This window comes from Jaculus jaculus, chromosome 12, assembly GCF_020740685.1.
Source record: "Jaculus jaculus isolate mJacJac1 chromosome 12, mJacJac1.mat.Y.cur, whole genome shotgun sequence".
NCBI classification, from domain to species: Eukaryota; Metazoa; Chordata; class Mammalia; order Rodentia; family Dipodidae; genus Jaculus; species Jaculus jaculus.
The window spans coordinates 105,238,642-105,258,999 of record NC_059113.1 but is presented as its reverse complement, the minus strand read 5'-3'; the positions used below and the strand labels follow the sequence as shown (position 1 = coordinate 105,258,999).

Below are 20,358 nucleotides of genomic sequence, written 5' to 3'. Positions count from 1 at the left end.
CACCATGTTCATGCTGTGCCCCACGAGAGAAGACAGCTTCCTCTGCTCACCTTCATGCAGGAATGTGAGGTCCTTCTTTATGACAGGGAACAGGGGGATGACCGGAGGCTGCAGGTTCTGCCCACTGAGGACGTTGCGGTATTTTGCCATATTTCTGGAAGGATCGAACAGGTCTTGTAGGTCCTGGAAAAGCTTTTCATATTTATTGGGAAGTTTTTCCCAGGTGGTTCGAAGTCTTGCCACTGGAGCCAAGTTTAGGCCACTGAAAGAGAGAAAGAGAAGTGAGCTACAATTACATGACCCACCACGCGGTGGGAGAAGCCGGTGGTGCACTGTGCGCTTGTTGGCATGGGCTCTGTGTGTGAGCGCGACATGCACAGCAATTTACAGAGGAGGGGTAAGTCCTGGGTGGCATCTGGAAGTGGGCAGGCAAGGCCCTAACCACTGGGATTTACTCACCTTCCCTTTATCTGTTTATTCTGCACTACAGTTTGGACATGAACTGGCTCCCAAGTCTCTGAATGCTAAAAGTTTGAGAACCTCCTACAGGGACACTGAGGAGACTTAAAACTCATCAAAACTGAAAATTAGAGGCTGCTGAAAGCTCAGCATTAAAGCAAACTTATAACATGCCCTCCAATGCTAGGGAACGTTGCAGAAGAGGGGGCGGGAACGGGAAGCTCTTAAGTGCCACAGGGTGGGATGGTGCACTCTGAGGCATTGCCCTCCTCCCAACACAGAGACTACCTGGTGTGTTCTTTTTTAAAAAATTATATATTTATCTTATTTATTTATTTGATAGAGAGAAAGAGGCAGGGGGGAGGTGGAAAATGGGCACGCCAGGGCCTCCAGTCACTGCAAATAACTCCAGATGCATGCGCCCCTTGTGTATCTGAATTACATGGGTACTGGAGATTCACACCAGGATCCTTTGGCAACTGACCATGGACAGCAGCTTCCAAAGCCGGAAGCCAGAATAAGCCTCTCTTCTCCATCAAGTAATTGTCTTGGGCTGGAGAGCTGGCTCAGTGGTTAAGAACACTTCCTGTGCATGAAGCACGAGGGGATGAGGAGGCCTCACATAAGCAGGTGAGTGTGGCCACACATGTGTGTAACCCAAGTACTGTAGGGGACCAAGGACCAGAAAACTGCCAAAGCTTGTAGGAAAAAAGAAAAAGCAAGCTCCAGGATCAGCTCAAATCAGAATGGGGAGAGGAGTGATGGAGCAGGACACCTGTGTGCCCAGCTGAAGTGGGCACACTCAGAAATAGGTAAGTATACATGGCACCACATGGGCACATACATGTGCATATAACACACACACGTGCACGCAAAACTATGATTATCTTAGGATCTTATAATAGGAACACTAATGCCCTCACCAACAGAAGGTACTGCTTTTCTATTGCATACTCACTCAGAGCAGCATTGGCTCCTAGAGAGGGGGCAGGAAAGGAGAGCAGGCTGGACTGGGCCGATGGCTCAGTGGGACACAGTGCTCTGCTCACCACTCAAGCTGGAGTACCTGACTTAACCCCAGACCCCACATAAAAAGCCAGATGTCGTGGTGATGTGTAACCCTAGCATATGATGGTGACAGCAAGATGTGAGGCCAACACAGGACAATTCTTGGAAGACTGTGGTGAGCCCAGAAAAGAACAGCAGACTGAGAATCCAGAGCAAGAAACCCTGCCTCAAAGAGGTAGACAAATTAGGCCCAACCCTAAAGGTGGTGACAAAAATGTGCCTGTTTCCTCTCTCTCTCTCTCACATATACACACACACAAATAAATAAAATTAAATTTAAGAAAGACGAGGCAAACATCCCATCATAATAAAAGTCACAGTGGCCATGAGCATGAAGATGCCCAGACCGACCACTGACTCAACGATCATGTGTCTCTCTTTGCATCTCCTCTCAGCCTCAGTGTGAGCATTCCTAAAAGGGAAGAAAACTGACTTTTATTGAGCAGGTGCTTCTTGCTATCTGATGGGGTCCCCACATACATTATATCATTTAATCTTCTTGCTAACTCTTTGGAGTATTGTTAGTTTACAGAGAAACGAATTGTTCAGACAAACTAAATACTTTGCCAAAAGTCACAGTAAAGAGACAGACTATGAATGAATGAATCAAGTGGCAGATGCGGACTATGAGAGGTGTGAAGTGGGGAACTAAGGACGGGAGCAAGGTGTGTAGTGTGTGTTCGCCAGCTCAGCACTGAGGAGGAAGATGAAGCAGGATCGCGAGTTCCAGGTCAGTCTGGGGTACAAACAGAAACAGAGGCCCTGTCTCATCCACTATCGGGAAAGATTAAGAATCAGAAAGAGTTGCTTATTGTGAGTCAATTACAGCCTCTTATTCATGAGGCCCTAGGTAGCTGAACACACACACATGCACAGTTAATTTATCAGTGGCTGCATTTATAAAATTGTACGACGCTCCACAATGGAAGACCCACCCTCACCTGATGATTGCAAACATGGAGTTGAAGTTCTTGCACTCCCTGCAGTGCAGAGCAATCTTGATGAAGTGTTTGATGATCTTCATCCTCTTCAGCTGGTTGGTCTCTCGTAGGATTTCGGACGCTACCCAAAATGTTTCCTGGTTGATGACGTCCTCAAATTTCTTCAGGTTGGCACAGCTGGTCTTTGACTTGAGTTTAAATAAATCATCGATGTACTCCGTAGGTTCAATGTTGCGGAAGAGTTCGAAATTCCGCATGGAAAGCTGCGTGGCGACTTCCACAGTGCTGAGCTGAAGGAGAGAGATCTGGCTCTCTCGCAACAACTCCTGGGCATCCTCATCTGAGCAAAGCGTCTCAGTCTCCATGTTGTTTTTCAGGTAATACCTGTGACAACAGAAAGTGTTTGGTGGAGAACAGCCTGGTGACATTCCTTAAGGGAATGGTGCTACTTCCTACTCATGTGCAGCATGCAGGTGCTGCCCAAGCCACTGGATTACAGCACCAGAGGTGGCAGAGCCGCCACCCAGAAGGTAGGCATGACTGAGCAAACCACAGGGAATGCCCTCTGTACCTATCATTTTCCCCATTTTATACCATTAATATATTGTATCTTGCCTGCCAAAAGTGAAAGAGAACAGTTACTTTTCAGATTCGGTAGGGAAACAGGAGAGATCAGACAAGGGTTGTGGCTCATTTTCCACGTGAAGGAGACTCCGACAACTGGTGGGTCCAAACTCCAAGCTGACATACTTACTGAAACGCCAATAACCTGCAAGCCCGACTCCTCCCACCTCATTCTAGAACAGATTCTGGCTTCTGAGTATCTGAAAGTAAGTGGGGCAGGTATTGCTCCACCAGGTCTAATCAATGTGGATAACTCATTGCCAGTGTATCTAGCACTCCTGTTTTAAGTAACTTGGCAAAAGCAGTGCTCAAGCATTTGGCTTATGGTACTTCTCTCCTCTTTTGGTAGCAGCTTTCTCCAAGTGCAGTTCTATAAACGAATGGGGTGTGATGGAACATGCCTTTAATCCCAGAACTTGGAAGGCTGAGGTAGGAGGATTGTCCTGAGTCTGAGACCAGCATAGGCTACAGAGTGACTACAGCCTGGGCTAAAGTGATCCTGCTTGAAAAAAAAGAAATAAAAAAACTGTATGTGGGATTTCTATAAATAAAAAATTATCATAGGCATGGGGGGGTCCTGGTAAACTGGCTTTCTGCATATTTTACAAAACATTTATGACAGAAAACATACACCTTATCCCTTGGTATTCACAGAAGGAATGTCATCCATTCTGATTATTCAGGCAACCTGCTATGGTTTGAATGTAAAGTGGATTTTACATTCATTACATCCCATGGGATCGTGTGTTTGAATACTTCATCCCCAGCTTGGCACTATTTGAGGAGTCTGTGAAACCTTTTAAGAGGTGGAGACTTGTTGGAGGAAGTAGCTCACTGGGGTGGGGCTTGAGGCTTTGGAGCCTGACCTTACTTCCTGTTCCCTGGGCTTCCTGGCTGTGGACGCAGTGTGACCCCTGGCCTCCTGCTCCTGGTGCCATGAGCTCCTTACTCTTCCCTTCTTTACACTGCTTCTTGACATATGTTTGGTCATAGGAATAAGTAAAGAAAATAGCCCACAACCCATGACAACCAGAACTGTCCTGAAATCATAGGAAGCATGTCTTTAGCTCAGCAGAGGTTTGTAGGACTGTAGCAGGATTGTAGACACAGCAGTGGACACTCAACTGATCTCCTAAAAATAAACTCCTGCGAATGTCACGGTTAGGAAGGAGAGTGAAGACGAGTAAAGATGTTTCCAAGCACAGCAGGAAAACACAAGGGTGCTGTGTGGATCTGTACGACGTCAGAATCAAAAGGAATAAAATGCTTCATTAAAAAAACAGGAAAAAAAAGTGTTGTTTGTGTGACTGCTAATTTTCATTCAGCATAGGATTTAGTCATTATATGAAAGTTAGAAATATTTTCTGCCTTTTTTGTGGTTTGAGGGTAACCTAGCAATGGGAATATCACTGAAGACAATACAATGGGAATATCACTGAAGACAATGCAGAGATCAGGTACGTATTTTTCTTGCAAGTAACATGTACAATATGAGCACATGTACAAGAGCCAACCTCCAGAGCAACTAAGGTTTGCTTCTCCAGTTCACAGGTACCAGCTGGTATGAGCTAAGCACAGGGTCACACACAGATTTCTGCCGAAACTAACAAAGCTCCTGGGAAGGCCAGGTATGCTGCAGCCAATACCACGAGCAGGCTGGAAGGGGCACTTGTGGGTACTCACATCTGACCGTGAGCACGAGGCGTTACCCCAAGGGCCCAGGCGCTCTGTAGAAATTCCCACTGTACAACGGCTGCCCAAACCAGCTTCAGGGCTCAGTACTCTTCAACAGGGCTGCTTCTTAACTCAACATGTGAGGGTGAGTATGGTAAACATGGATGTGCAGGCCAGAGGACAAGCTTGGGGGTTGGGGTTGTGTTCCTCAGCAATGCTGCTTTACCTACACACGTTAAGTACATATTTAACTACACTTGGACACAAGGCCTCTCACTGGCCTGGAGCTCATTGATTTGGCTAGAGTGGCTGGCCAGTGGGCCTGCAGGGCTCTCCTGCCTCTGCCTTTGCAGCTCTGGGATTATACAAGTATGAACTACAATGCTCAGCAATTCTTAATCTGGGATGGACTCAAGCATTTCACCAAGTGAGCCACCATCCTAGCTCATGAACAGGACTTTAAAGGTTTTCTTGACAGCCTGCATGCAGACACCCAAAGGACCCTGATCAGATCCCTCCCCACACGGTCCTTTGTCTCCCTCCATGTTTCAGAGACGGCTAGCATGTGTGTGTGAGCACCAGGGTCTCTTCTCTTGCTGCTGTCAACAAAAGCTGGATGCATGTACCACTTTTTGTGTCTGGCTTTACAAGGCTGCTGGGAAATTGAACTTGGGCCGACAGGCTTTGCAAGTAAGTGTCTTTAGCCACTGAACCATATCCTCAGTCCCTGAACACATTCTTGGGAATTACTTATAAGGGTCAACAGTCTACAGTGTAAACATACTACCACACAGCATGTCATAGTGGAGGGAGCACCGTGCTTTTAGCTGTGGGCACTTCGTGATTGACAAACTCCCAGAAGTCCTCATCTCGGGGCTCAGGTACAGCTCAGCAATAGCATGTAAAGGGTTCAGAGAGAGGTCTGTCAGACAGACCGTGTATACCTTCCACTCAGCTGTATCCGATCAGCCAGTTTGGAAAGCTGATCGGGAAGCCTTCTCTGCTTGATGACCCCCTCTGGCGTGACGGAAACCTCACACAGAGAATACTGGTCCGGCGTGGCAGTAACGGCAAACTCCCTGATGGCCTGGATGACCACCTCCTTGGCCGTGGTATCCTTACTGATCATGATGTACCGACTTTGCTGGTCAGCCTTGAAAACCCTTAGTACCTGATCTGGCAAGTCTGGGGGAAAGAAAAGTTACACAGAGACAAAAAGAGTTTTAATAGACTGCAAAACAACCAAACTCATCTATACAAGCTGCCTAAGAAAGGATATGATACACTTTCACCTCTCCTTACTACAGCACTTTAAAGATTCAAGTAAGTTCCAAGCTGGTTCCAAGGACACAGCTTCCCCATTATGTAACTAAATAATGTGTACACACACAGGTACCAACTCACGAGCACACACATTAGAAAAATGTATACCTAAAGTTAATTTTTATTACATCAAAACCCCCAATAAAGTAACCTCAACTATACTTCCTACTTTGTTATGACTTGGTAGCAACTTCATGGCATATCACCATTCATTTTATCAAAGACAGAACAGGTTGAGTGACGTTATTCCCATGGCCATATCAAAGCAGTCCTGAGAATATGAGGCTGGGGAGGTTGCTCATCAGGTAAAAGGAGCTTGCTTGCAAAGCTTCCTGCCTAGCTTCATTTCTCCAGAATCCAAGTAAAGCCAGATGCACAATGTGGCGCATGCATGTAGGCCCATTTCAATGGCTGGAGGCCCTGGTGTGCCCACATTCTCTCTCGCTCAAATGAGTAATACAAGTGGCCCCCATGGTTTTGAACTTAAGAGTCCATTCTGACTCTGTCAGATGACATGATGCACACGCCATCAGCACTGTGAGGAGGAACGAGACTGTGATGAGAAAGCGGACGCTCGGCGCTCACCAGGAGTCGTGCTGAAATCCAGGATGCGGTGGTGTGGCTGCAGCAAGTCAGGGTTGCTGGACGACAGCGTTCCACTGACCGGCAGGGCGGCCGGCACGTGCTTTGTCTGCCTCAGTCCTACGATGCTGTCATCTTGAGACTGACCAATCCCAATATCACTGCTCAAGAGAGTATTTGGAAATAATATTATCTTTTGATAATTTTACCACAGGTGATTGCAGACCACTAAATAAGCCATAGGCCTTTACATTTCTAATTAATGTAAAAATGTCATTACTGAATCTGGCTGACAATAAGAGCCACAATTACTGAAGCATATTCAAGTCATGTTACTATTTCTTAAAAATACAGGTTTTCCTAAAGCCTATCTTTTAAGCTAGTTAATCCATAACCAACAGTAGTATTTTCTCGGCATAAAAATAGTCAAGGGCTGGAGGGATGGCTTAGTGGTTAAGGCGCTTGCCTGCAAAGTCAAAGGACCCAGGTTTGACTCCCCAAGAGCCACATTAGCCAGATGCACAAGGGGGCGCACATGTCAGGAGTTCATTTGCAGTGGCTGGAGGCCCTAGTGCACCCATTCTCTCTCTCTCTTCCCCCCTTTCTCTGTAAAATAATAAATAAAAATAAAGTATTTTAAAAAATAGTCAAGAAAACATGTGCTCATGGCTCTAATGTGGATGAATTTAAAAGGAACACATTAGAAAGAGTTGCATTCAGGCTCAGTAAACCTACAGTTCTGCATCAGAACTGGGCACACTGTTTTATAATTTGATCTTCATTGAATAAAATGGATGCAGCAAAAAGGGTGCAAACAGTCCCAATTTTTTTCTTTAGTGTTTTGGGAAGAAATACGGGATTGTTATGGAGTCATCTACGAGGCACCCTGGCACAGACATCACTTCGTAACTGCGGAGCATGCAGGAGCCGCGGGCGTGACGCCGTTTCCTCGCTGCAAAAGAGGCTGCGTGGATTCAGTGATTCACTTTCACTTTTAATTACCTGCTCAAAATTTCTAGTTACACACATGTTCCCAGAAAAGGGCTAATTATCTCCACGAGTACAAATTCCATTTACAAAAGCTATTTCTATGGACAAGTTATTTCTTTGGGACAAAATCTTGCTCCATATCTGGGGTTGGCCTTGAACACAAGATGCTCCTGACTCAGCCTCCTGAGTGTTGGGATCACAATGTGTCCACAATCAAAACCGGCTAGTGGAGAACTTTTAAAACATTGTCTTATGATTTCTAGCTTGGCAGGTCAAGTGCTTCCTAAACAAAATATCCAATAAAATAAGCATTTTTATATGAATAACTAGATCATATACAAATGATTACAGTTTTAATCCCATGAGCATCTTGAAACAAAATGTGAAAAAATTATACTTTTATGGGGATATAGATTAAGGTATCTTAAGTCAATTCTTTCAGATACAAGGTGAGTGCAGGACACATGAAGACTAAAAGTATTAATATTCTGTGAATGATTTAAAAAACCCTTCACTGACTAGAGAGATGGCTCAGCAGTTAAGGTGCTCACACGTGAAGCCTAAGGACCTATGTTCAACTCTCTAGATCCCACATAAGCCAGACACACAAAGGTGAGGCAAATGCAGGGTCACACATTCCCACTGGGTGGCCCAAGCATCTGGAGTTTGCTGAGGCCCTGGCACACCAATTCTCTCTCCCTCTCACTGTAAAATAAACTGAAAAAAAATTTTTTTTAAACCCTTCATAGTGGAAGTTTGTTTTTCAATCACATAAAACTGTCTTTACCAAAACATTACAGGTAATACATGACATAAGAAAATTACTAGGGGCACAGACCGAAGTCAGGAAAGAAGCTCTGGTATGCCCATATGCCTAATCAGCCTCTCCTCTCATGAATAAATCAGACACGTGTGTGTGTGTGTGTGTGTGTGTGTATAATTTTTAGACTCAATTTAAGCTGGGCATGGTGGCTCACACCTTTAATTCCAGCACTTGGGAGGCACAGGTAGGAGTTTCAAGCCAGCCTGAAACTACATAGTGATTCACAGGTCAGCCAGGACTAGAACAAGACACTACCTTGAAAAATAATCTCCAGAGTTTCATAAATGCATGTTGATTGTAAAAGTTCAGATACTAATTGGCATTAAATTAACACTATTACGATGCAGTAAATCCTCCAATCTACCGAGCTTCTCTTTAAATACTTCAACATTAATTCTCAAATCATTTTCACAAGAAAATACTTAAATGAGCCACACATTTGCTTTTAATGCTTTCTCAGTCCTTTAAAAATCATCACATCTAATTGTTACCTCCCCATCCCTGTCAAACTTTTGTGTATCTTTCTAAGCACCCCAGAATAAATTGTTATGCAGACTCTTCTACAGTGCGCCTTGCCAATGACACCTGAAGCTGTGGGTGGATCACACCCAGTTCTTCCATGTCACATTGCCACTAACAAAGCCAGGTTCTTGCTGACCTTAGTTTCATTCTTTTTAAAAAAATTTTATTAATTTATTTGAGGGGGGGGAAGGGGAGGGGAGGGGGGAGGGGGGAAGGGGAGGGGAGGGAGGGAGGGAGGGGGTGAGAGAGGGAGAGAGGGGGAGAGAATGGGCACACCAGGGCCTCCAGCCACTACAAATGAATTGCAGATGCACACGCCCCCTTGTGCGTCTGGCTAACGTGGGTCCTGGGGAGTCGAACCTGGGTCCTTTGGCTTTGTGGGCAAGCACCTTAACCACTTAGCCATCCCTCCAGCCCAGTTTCTTTTTTTTTTTTTAAGGTTCAAATTTAACCCATGGTCAAACATGACTCTAAGATTTTTTGTTGTCATTATTATTATGCCACTAATAACTCTGCATGGAAACCATTTTTTCTCCACTTAAAAATAAGTTTTTCATTTAGAAGGGTCACCTTAAAAACGGATTTCTATTTTCTGTAAACGCTGTCCTCCCGCTGTCTTGCAGAAACTTCAAGATAAACACATTCTCAAGCCTATATTCATAGATCATCACACCCACTGCTTATCCTTGGGACTCTGCTATGGAATTTAATAGCCACTAACCATTATTCTATAATATGGGCAACTTCAACATGAAACCCAATCCATCAATAGCATTTAAGTCATATGTCAATAATCTATGGATTAAAATTTTATCTAAGATATATTTAAGGAAGAAAAGAGAAATACTTGACATAGCCTTGGATGTCTACATATATAGCTCCTCCTGACATTAAATTATTAAATAAACAAACATATTTTCAACTTGTAGTAGAAGGAAAATATAATAAAAGCTGGCTCATGGTAACTAAGTGTAATAGAGCATCTGGGACTGAAAAGTAGCACGAATCAAGCAGGAAGCAACGACCACGCTAACCACGTGTCAGGGACGCCTGGATAAAGAACTGAGGTCCGCCCAGGCTACTGGTGTCTTTGCAACTGTAACTATAAAATAACTGAAAAGACAAGGGAAGGGAAAAAGAAAATTGCAGGATGAAGAGAGGCAACTGGAAGATACATGACTTGGTGGGTGGAGTGGATGCTAAGGAGGAGACACCAAGGAACACGGTACAGTGGCAAACATCCAAGTCATGAGGCAGGCAGGAAGCACACCCCGACTCTGAGAAGTTCCAATAAAAATCAGGAGTGGGCAGCATCCACATAGGCCAGATGTACAAGGTGAGTGGCTAGAGGGCCTCTCTATCTCTCAATTTGCAAATATAAATGTGGTTAAATATTATGGAAAAGGGAGGATTAGGGGAAAAGTGAGGGTTCAGTGGAGGGGGTTAGAGAGGGAGATGGAGGCTGGTGGGAGGGAATATATAAATTTTTAATAAAGCATTTACTTTTATTTAAAAAAAATCAAGAGTGAGGCTGTTGCCCACGAAGGCTAAGGACCCAGACTCAATTATCCAGTACCCACATTAGCCAGATCCACAAGGTGGCACATGTGTCTGGAGTTTATCTGCAGGGGCTGGAGACCCTGGCATTCTCTCCCTCCCTCTCTCCCTCTCTGTCAAATAATTTTAGAAAAAGATCAGAAGTGGATTAGGGGTAAGGCTAGAATTCAACAAGCTTCACTGTTACTGCCCCTAGGATAGCTCAGCCACACGGGACCTTCGTTAAACCCATGTGCAAAGAGTTGCCTGACCACCTCTGTGTATCCTTGTAACCTAGGAAGACGAGGTCCAGAGAGCAGTGACAGACACTTACTTGTATGGTTTCTGAGGTAAGATACTGATCCGAGTCTTATCCAGTATCTTTTTTAGCTTGTTTCTTCCTCCCACAGTGTTGGCTTTACTTTTTTTATTTACTTTTTCAAGTCCTATCACCTGTTCCACATCGACAGCGAGATCCGGAATCGAGTAGCGACTGGCCTTTTTGATATCCCCAATTTTAGGAAGGTGAGGGGCACCATTTCTTTTCTCTTCAGACAATCTTGTTAGAAGTTCTTTAAATACTGTAAAAATAAACAGAAACATCACAAAATGCTACTGACAAACACTGAATAGTGCCGAAGCTTATTATGGGTCTTGTAAATTTATGAGGAGTACATGCTTCAGAGCTACTGCAATGAGAACTCGGGAGGTCCCTCCGATAGCATGAGCAGAACACTCTCAAATCGCAAGTGTGGCTGAGCTCATCAAGAGACCGGGACATCACTACTGCATGCAGCAACTTCTCTGTCCTCAAGTCAGTACACTGTGACTGAAATCTAACTAGACATTTATTTAATGAAGTCTTTGAAGTCCCTGTTTATGCATGTTGCCAATCCCCTGTAAGCACTTTACTCTCTGAGTTTACTCCTAGTTTCAGAAATGACTTCCTTCATGATTAAGACCTAAATGTACAAATAAGCCAAACAAAAATAAAAAAGGAGGAGGAGGAGAAAAAATGTATGCAAAACACTCACCAAATAAATTGGTCTTCACAGTGATAGACAGATGTGTGTTATTTCGAAGAATTTCCATGGCCTTTGAAAGCTGGATATTTTCAAAGTTTTGACCATTTACCTCTAATATCTAGAAATGAAGTTATAACATACATGTCAGTCTCATGACTAACTGAATGGGACCAAAAAAGACACTGAAATTCACCCTTCTATCCAGATGCTGAGACACCATACCTGGTCCCCGCGCTTCAAGCCAGCTTCTGGTGCCTTGCTGCCTGAGTCCACGCTGTCCACGAAGATTCCAAAGCCCTTCTCGGAGCCCCCCAGGAGGATGAAGGGTAGAGGAGCTTCTCTGGAGGGCTTTGTCAGCGTCGCCAGTCTTCTCTTTGCCTTGGCTGCACACGCAATATTCAACAGCCTCAGATGTCCACCCATTTTCTGTGACAGTTCAGGAGAGGCGTCAAGTCACAGACAGAGAATGAAGTTAATCTTTTAAAAAAAATTCACAAGGGCTCAGGAGATGGCTCAGCAGTGAAAGGTGCTTGCCTGCAAAACCTGTCGGCCCAGGTTCGATTCCCCAGTACCCGCTTAAAGCCAGATGCACAAAGTAGAGCATGCATCTGGAGTTCATCTGCAGTAGACAGGCCCTGGCATGCCCATTCTCTCTTCTATGCTTGCAAATAAAATTAAAAAAGTATTTAAAACAATCACAAATATTACCTCTCTTTCCAAATTATTTTCAAATTCCTCCAGAAAACGAGTCATAGCAGGGTCTCCTTCAAAGTCATTGAAGTGATTATTCACCCACAGTAATACTACCCGTGTCACCTACAAAAGCAGTCAAGTTTAAGTACCTTGTTCTTAGATCTAAAGATCTGTGACATTTCAAAAACATCTAAATTTTAAGCAATTTACCTAGTAATACAGAGGAAACAAATTAAGAGCAAACCATTAAACTTGGATTTTATCAATTAAAAAAAAAAAAACCTGGTCATCTCTGTTGCTTTGCCCTGTGGGTCTTAGAATGGTTTTACTTTCAAAACATGTATGAAAGAAGTCAAAAGCCAAAGGTATAATAAAGCCAAAATAGGTTAATACAAGAGCATACAGAAGGGCTGGAGAGATGGCTTAGTGGTTAAGCTCTTGCCTGTGAAGCCTAAGGACCCTGTTCAAGGCTCGATTCCCCAGGACCCACATTAGCCAGATGCACGAGGGGGCGCACGCGTCTGGAGTTTGTTTGCAGTGGCTGGAGGCCCTGGTGTGCCCGTATTCTTCCTCCCTCTCTCTCTCTGCCTCTTTCTCTTAAATAAATAAATAAAAATAATAAAAAAAAAGAGCATACAGAAACTAAAACCCACAGTGAGAAGACAGACTAGACAAAGAAAATGAACTGAGCAGTGTGAAGCTAAAAAATCAGTGAGGGGAAGGGTCTGAAAAGGAAGGAGAGGCCACTATGTGTTTTCTCATTCGCTCTGGCCTTGTCAGAGTTCTCACGACCTGCTAAGAGGGCCAACCTGGATTCATACATCTGGGGCCGACAGTGAGTGGTAGGATAATGAAATGATGCTTGGTGTTAATCTAAAAGGGCTAACATTCACCCGGCACATATCATCTGGTAACTACAGAGTCTGATGGTATCTTACCATTATCCCCAACAAAACTAAAACCAAAACTTTAAACATAAATATTCACAGGACAATTACTTGGCACTTTCCCTTAAAGTCAAAAAGTACTTCTTGGACTGAAATTTTATCTTTCCTTTTTTTGCTTAAAAATATTCTTGTATTACATCAAATGAATATGAACAAAACTGATGTCACAATAGACCTTAAAGTTTACATTTAGTATTTCGTATTCAGGAGAAAAATGGGATGTATTTCCAACCTTGTCCCTGAGGCTCGGGTCATCAAACCACTCCAATAACTTTTTGCCCACTTCCATCGGGCTAGAAAGGAATGTCCGGTAGGTGAGTAGGAAGTCTTCTATGAACGTTGGGTCTACTACAGAATGCTCTTCCACCAAATGCATGGTTAGCCTTTCTGAGGTACCCTGCAACAAACAGAAGATTTAATCATCATCACGAGTAATTTATATGGCACCCTTATCTCAATCCTCAAATAAAACTAGCTGGGTGGTTAGATACACTACTAATAAACCACTCTGCATCATGAAATGTTAAAGTTTTACTTTTATAACTAATAACTTTTTTTCCCCTGTTTTTGGTTTTTCAAGGTAGGATCTCGCTCTAGCTCAGGCTGACCTGGAATTCACTATGTAGTCTCAGGGTGGCCTCGAACTCACGATGATCCTCCTACCTCTGCCTCCTGAGTGCTGGGACTAAAGGCGGGTACCACCACGCCTGACATAACCAATCACTTTTAAGGAGCACTGTGCACATGGGGAGTACACGGGAGAGGGGAGTGGAGAGAATGGAGTACCACGGCATGCATGCAAATGTCACCATGAAACACAGCCCTCTGAATGCCAGCTTACAAGATTTAATACAAATTATCATGTTTGAAAATGGAAAGGAGGGAGGGAGGGAAAGAAGATAGGAAGGGGGAAGGAGTTAAGAAGGGAAGGGAGGAATGAGAGGAAGGAAGGAAAGGAGCCAGGGAGGGAGGAAAGGCAGGAACAGGAGGAGGAAGAAAGGGCGAGAGTGAAGAAAGGCAGGAGGGAGGGAGCGATTCTGAACTGCAGAAACTGATGCCACGAGTCACATTTCTCTCCACGGGAAGAGGGTGCTCTTGGGTCCTACCTTGATGACGATGTGGCCCTTCCTTGTTCCAGTCCGATCGAGTTCTCGGTGCTCCTTCACCATGACAATCTCTCCTTCCTCTTCAACCTTCTGCATGTTCTTCTCTACTTGGTTCAGTATGCGGCAGTAATCTTGCTGGGCAATGCAGACAAACTAGAGGAAAGCGCATCCCAGGTGAACGACAAAGCGCTCGCGAAGACCTCGCTGCACTAGTCATTCTCAGTTTCAAGTACTTAACACTGACATTTCTGTCTTTCCCGTGCTTTCTAAATTAATATGCTAATGAACCTTCACCAGATTTTCCCCTTCCTAATGCATTTCTTCCTTGGTCAAGAAAAGTTTCATTTTTGGAACACCTGTATGAACTTTACATTCAAAATCCTGCCAATATAAAAACTCTGAAGGCAGATTTAGGTGAGTACTTTTCCATACTGCTTTCATAGCTAAAAGCAAAAAAATAGAAAATAAGAAACTACCACTGACAGGAAGGAAATCCTAGGACAGTATAAAAAAACAAAACACTTTAATTATGATTTGGATTAAAAACTCTGAACATGCTGACAGAGAAAAAGTAAAAATAGTGGTTGCAATGAAGGTGTGGACAGGGTGCAGGCACAAGGCCGCCCAGCAAAGGCCGCAGGCTGGGCCCCAACCACCGCAGCTCCGACCATCATTCCTTGTAGCTCACATCCTGGCTCTTGGAAGAAAACCCTAACAGCAACTGAGTAAGGACCCCTGCATGGTCTCATCATAGAGGGAAATTCCATTTCTTGGGGGTTTTCTCTGCTTTGTTTGCTGCTTTGGTGACAGGGTCCCACCGTCTCGTGCTGGGCAGCATGCAAGCACACGTCTCTGGGGGCAAAGACCAGAGATGGTCTCGGGTGAGGCTCCTCGGGCCGCCTCCAGCTTTCTTGAGACACAGTCTCTTACCAATATATAGTATTTCTCTTTCTCTATCAAGTATTGTTTTACCACTTTTTTTAAATGGGGGGGTACTGATTCATTCTATGATTCATTACCATGATTCCTCTAAAATCAATTCTTTCTTATATACGTATTTAGATAAAACACAGCACAGCTGTACAGTATCATCTTTATTAATCAAGTGGTAATTCCTTTTCATAATGTTCATTTAATTTCTACATGTGATAAACAGATCACTAACTTTTGGTAGAAATTTAACACTGCATGTTGCCAAGCTTCCTTTTACGGATGAACCTAGGGGATGGCACAGCTCAGTGGTAGAATACTTGCCCGACCTGTGCAAGGCCTTTGGGTGGATCCTCACCATTGAGAAACAGTAACACAAAACTCTGTCCTGGGACAGAAGACTGTGAAGGGAAGCATGACCTACAGTCTAAGGTGACACTGACACAGGCAGGCACGCCTCACCAGCAGTCAAGACTCAAGTAAGCCCTGTGCCGGCTGTTTCTACCTGGCAGTCGTCCACTTTCGTCCTCATCACGCCCTTCATGTGCTCTTTGTCCAAGGAGGGAGACACACCAAAACTGTTCCCCATACACAGTATCTCAGCTTTCCCATCTGCATACATCACTTCCACAGAACCATTGAGAATCACTGACCAGGAGTCCAGCTGGGCAGAAAGACAGAACACAACACCGTGACCACACAGTTACAAATACTGGAGGGCCCCAAGAAGGACCTTGCACTGGAGTAAATAAGGTGAGAAATGCTAACTGTTTAACACGTTTATCAAATAAGCAATAAAACAGCTTTTCCCAGGCCCTGCACATAGATATATCATTCTGTCCTTTTAACCTGACTCAGTCTCTCTAAAATAACAGAGTAAAAATTTCCTCTGTATCCCTTATTGTGTATAAATAAGACACGATGGTAATTATTGCCTCAATAAGAACATTATATTGTTCTGTTACAAAGCAATACACTTATAAGTTACAAAAACTAAAAAGTTAAGGTTGGAGAGATGGTTTGGTGGTTACAGGTATTTACTTCCAAAGCCTGCCAGCTTAGATCCAATTCTCCAGTACCTACATACAGCCAGATGCAAAAAGAGGTACATGTGATTGAGTTCATTTGCAGCAGCAAGAGGCACTGGTGCCGTACACACACACAAATAAATAAAAATACTTTAAAAAGCTAGGCCAGCACCTATATCCCCCAGCTCTGGGGAGGCATAGATAGCAACTGTAGCCTACTTGGGGAGTTCTATGGCAGTGAGAAACCCTGTCTTAGAAAAGGTGGACAGGCTGGGCATGGTGGCGTACACCTTTAATCCCAGCACTTGGAGGACAGCTGCGAGTTCCAGGCTGCCCTGAGACTACAGAGTGAATTCCAAATCAGCCTGGGCTAGAGTGAGACCATAGTCGAAAAACCAAAATAACATTTTTTAAAAAGTGGACAGTGAGTAAGGAACATCACCCAAGGTTGCCTCCTTGCACAATCATGTTCACGCACACATACCTGTACCGTACACACCTGCACTTACACAACTCTCTCTCAATACAGTATGAAATGCAATATAGAATGGACAGTAAAATAATGCATTTGGAATACTGTGAACGAAATGAACACATCACCACTTTTCATTCACCACACTCATCACTGCTTGCTTGCTGGGAAGGAGAACGGGAGGACGCGTGTGGTCCCTCTCGACGCGGCAGGCGGCAAGCTCTACTGACCTCTTCGCCGTCATTGAGCACCACGGTGCCGGCTCTCTCCACCACCGCGAACACCATGACGGCACACAGCTCCCGCCTCACTGACATCGTCATGTTGGCAAAGGCTGGCAGCTGGTGCATGAACTCCAAGAGTTGTTCTGAAAGGCAAGAGATACTCATCAAAACGGACTTTCACAAAAAACACATTCACTGGAAACCATTCACGGCTGCTGACTAAAAATACTAACATACTTATTAAAGTGTCACCAGTATAACTTGAGTTTCTTGTAAGAGTAGGACTTCTGTCACTGGGGAAATGGTGACATTTCTTATTGACACTGTAACCCAAATTCTAATAGCACTGAAGAAATTACTAAACTTTACGTGGGGAATTTCAACTGAAAATGAGCTGTGATCTTAAGCAAGGCTCATTTAGTCAGAATGAACTAGACAGAGCTCAAGAATTCTCCATTAAGTCGGTAGGTCTGGCCCCAGTGTGGGACAGGCAGATGCCTGAGAGCAGAAATAGCTGTCTTTAATTCTGAACTATTCCACAAGAAGCCAGGCATGGTGACACACCTGTTATCCCAGCACTTGTGATGCCGAGGCAGGAGGACTGCAAGTTGAAGGTGTAAGCTATCTCAATTTTTAAAAATTCCAAAAGGTATTTTCTCTGAATAGAAAAATCTATAAAAATTAATCAACTATTACAATATGGTAAACACAAACAAGAGATCTGATACACCAATTGTCACTCAACAGATTACCAAAAAAATAAAATAAAATAAAAAAGGTTTGGCCGCTCTCAGACCCACCCACTGTGGAAAGCAGCTCAGACTGGTACAGTTCAAACTGCCAGAAAGACAGGGCCTCGGAGGCTCTGGGACGCACGTCCTGTCCTCTTCAGTGCTGAGTGCTGTGCTGTCCTCTCGTCAAGTGGCTTCTTACCCCCACTAGGCTCTCTCCTTCCTCCTCACAGGGCTCTACAAAGCACGCGCTTTCAGTTCCTACACTAGACTCGGAATGGCTTGCCTCCAAAGCGCCTATGCTCAAGTTAAGCGGTAGTCGCAGAAGAACACAAGGTGCATGTCAGGCATTTGCACACTTACTGTTATGTATTACTTTTGACAAGTTGATTAATTTTCCTAACAGAGATTTCTCATTTGCAAAATAATATAGTATTTACTTTCACTGTCCAGCTCTGAGACTCAAATGAAGAAACAGGATACAAATACCTATCACAGGGCACATACTCAATAAACAAGAACTGCTATTGTCATAATTATAGTCACACTATCACATACCCCAAACGCTACCCTTCTGTGAAGACTGGTGGACAAATTTTGCTACTAAATGTGTGTTGTTAATTGTCACAGGAAAAATATGATTGATTTTGGGAAGACACTACATTTTTGGAAGGAGAGAGTGAGGAGTTTCTCTATGACAGGATCGTGCTGAGCTCTCCCTGGAGCCTAGCCAGCTCACCGGCGTGTAGGACTCCAGCACACATGATGCGTGGGACCCAGAGGTCCTGTACAGTGTAACAATGACCTTCCACCGGCCAAGACTGATCTGATAGGAAATCAACGTATTGTTGCAGCCAGCACTAAGAGAAGGTAAAATATCAAGACATAGCTTACAGAATGAGCTCTACCTAAGAAACTTCATTCTGGAAGTAATCAGGTATGCACATGTTCAGCCATAAAAATTGTGTTTCTGGGAGTGGCAATAAAACAATTCTGAGTGCCACTGCAAGCGGTGGTCCAGGCCTAGTCACGTGAAAGAAGAACTGCTTTGTGCACATGCAGGGGCCTTTTAGTTTGCAGCATAGAACAGACAGGAAAATAAAGAAGTCATGGTCCTCTGGTTGGCAGAGCAGATAGCTGTGCTTTGAACAGCGTTTGCGGCAGCCACCATCCCTCATCTTACTGACCACACATTTTGTCTCTTCTGTCCTTATCAGTGGATAAATTTTCCTACAAAGGTTCATGGGTTTAAGGAAGATGTAAGATCAGAAATTTGTCAGAAACACTTTCAATTTAAGATGTGCTTAGACAATAAGAAGTCAAATGATTCCTCTATATAACACTGGAAATAAAATGGACAAAAATGTAAAATATCCCATTGTAATGATAGTTTTTTAAATGAATTATTTATTAATTTACTATTTGGTAATCTCTAGTATGTGCAAGCAGCGTGCTCCCTACCACTGAGCCGTATTCCCAGTCCCGTTAGGGTGATGCGGAACTGCTTTGAGCACACGTGTTCTCGTTTGGCGGATTCTGATTCTCTAGTGTGTTGTGAAACCCATTTGTGATATACTACCAGGGATGAGCACTAAAAATTACAAATGGGTAGAAAATATTTGTACATAGGAATGAAAAATAAGACCACATAAGGGCTGGAGAGATGGCTTAGTGGTTAAGCATTTGCCTGTGAAGCCTAAGACCCCAGTTCAAGGCTCGATTCCCCAGGACCCACATTAGTGGCTGGAGGGCCTGGCACACTCATTCTCTCTATCTGCCTCTTTCTCTTCTTTAAAATGAACAAAAAAAATTTTTTAAAGATCTAATAGTAGTCAGTGTACACTTTTTCAGGCTCAGTTGAAGAAACTAAACTTATAACTGCTTAACCATAAATGCTTAACTGAAGACTATTTGAGGAGTTTTACAACTCTCAAGGATTCATCATTCTCCAGTTCACTGGTGTTTTGATAACTTCTAATATAACATGACTATTTACTACAAGGAAGACTAGACAACTAAAAATGTCTAGCAGCAATTTTTTAAAAGAGAAGAAATATGGAATGAAGCATGTGGTTTGGGGAGGCTCAGGCGTCACATGGTATAAATGGGACTCAGACAGCTGAGGGTTTAGAGCTTGGGACGGGCTCTACAATAGTCCATAGTACCTAAGGGAGATATAAGAATTTACCAGAATCTGGCATCATAACCTTAGTCATCGCTGGCCTTGTGTTTATCTGTAGGAATAAGCTCAACTCCTGCTTAGGCAAAATTCTGGGGAGAAGGCTTCTCAGGTAGACAGGAAGTCTTCCATTTCTAGGAACCTCAGACATGCTGTGCACACTCAAATCACAGCACACTCGAATCACAAGCCTCAGACACGCTACGCACACTTGAATCATGAACCTCAGACACACTGCAATCAGTACGCTCCTCCACACTTTTCTGAAGTGGGTTGACTCAAAGAGAAGGCACATTTGCTCACCAAGGGATACTTTCCAAATGAACGTGTTCATAAGCAAAACTTCCTCTTTAAGAATTCCCAGGCTGGGGAGATAACTCTATGGTTTAAGGCGCTTGATTGCAGAGCATGATGGTGCAGGTTCAGTTCACCAAAGTGGTGCATGTGTTTGGAGGATTTTTTGCAGGGGCGAGAGGCCTGG

General features: G+C 43.9%; 1 protein-coding gene across 6 annotated transcripts in view; it reads right to left on the bottom strand.

The window, feature by feature from the left end:
• Rapgef2 (Rap guanine nucleotide exchange factor 2) overlaps positions 1 to 20,358 on the bottom strand; it is a 241,677-nt gene that overhangs the window by 23,782 nt on the left and 197,537 nt on the right. For all 6 annotated transcript variants that reach the window (XM_045131898.1, XM_045131902.1, XM_045131901.1 and 3 more), the window contains 12 exons: positions 16,974 to 17,110; positions 15,749 to 15,907; positions 14,314 to 14,466; positions 13,440 to 13,604; positions 12,276 to 12,383; positions 11,790 to 11,993; positions 11,577 to 11,685; positions 10,877 to 11,123; positions 6,675 to 6,832; positions 5,711 to 5,951; positions 2,469 to 2,852; positions 51 to 262 (listed from right to left, as the gene is read on the bottom strand). In XM_045131898.1, the coding sequence (XP_044987833.1) occupies positions 51 to 262; positions 2,469 to 2,852; positions 5,711 to 5,951; positions 6,675 to 6,832; positions 10,877 to 11,123; positions 11,577 to 11,685; positions 11,790 to 11,993; positions 12,276 to 12,383; positions 13,440 to 13,604; positions 14,314 to 14,466; positions 15,749 to 15,907; positions 16,974 to 17,110 (2,277 nt within the window). The remainder of the gene's footprint in view (positions 1 to 50; positions 263 to 2,468; positions 2,853 to 5,710; positions 5,952 to 6,674; positions 6,833 to 10,876; positions 11,124 to 11,576; positions 11,686 to 11,789; positions 11,994 to 12,275; positions 12,384 to 13,439; positions 13,605 to 14,313; positions 14,467 to 15,748; positions 15,908 to 16,973; positions 17,111 to 20,358) is intronic.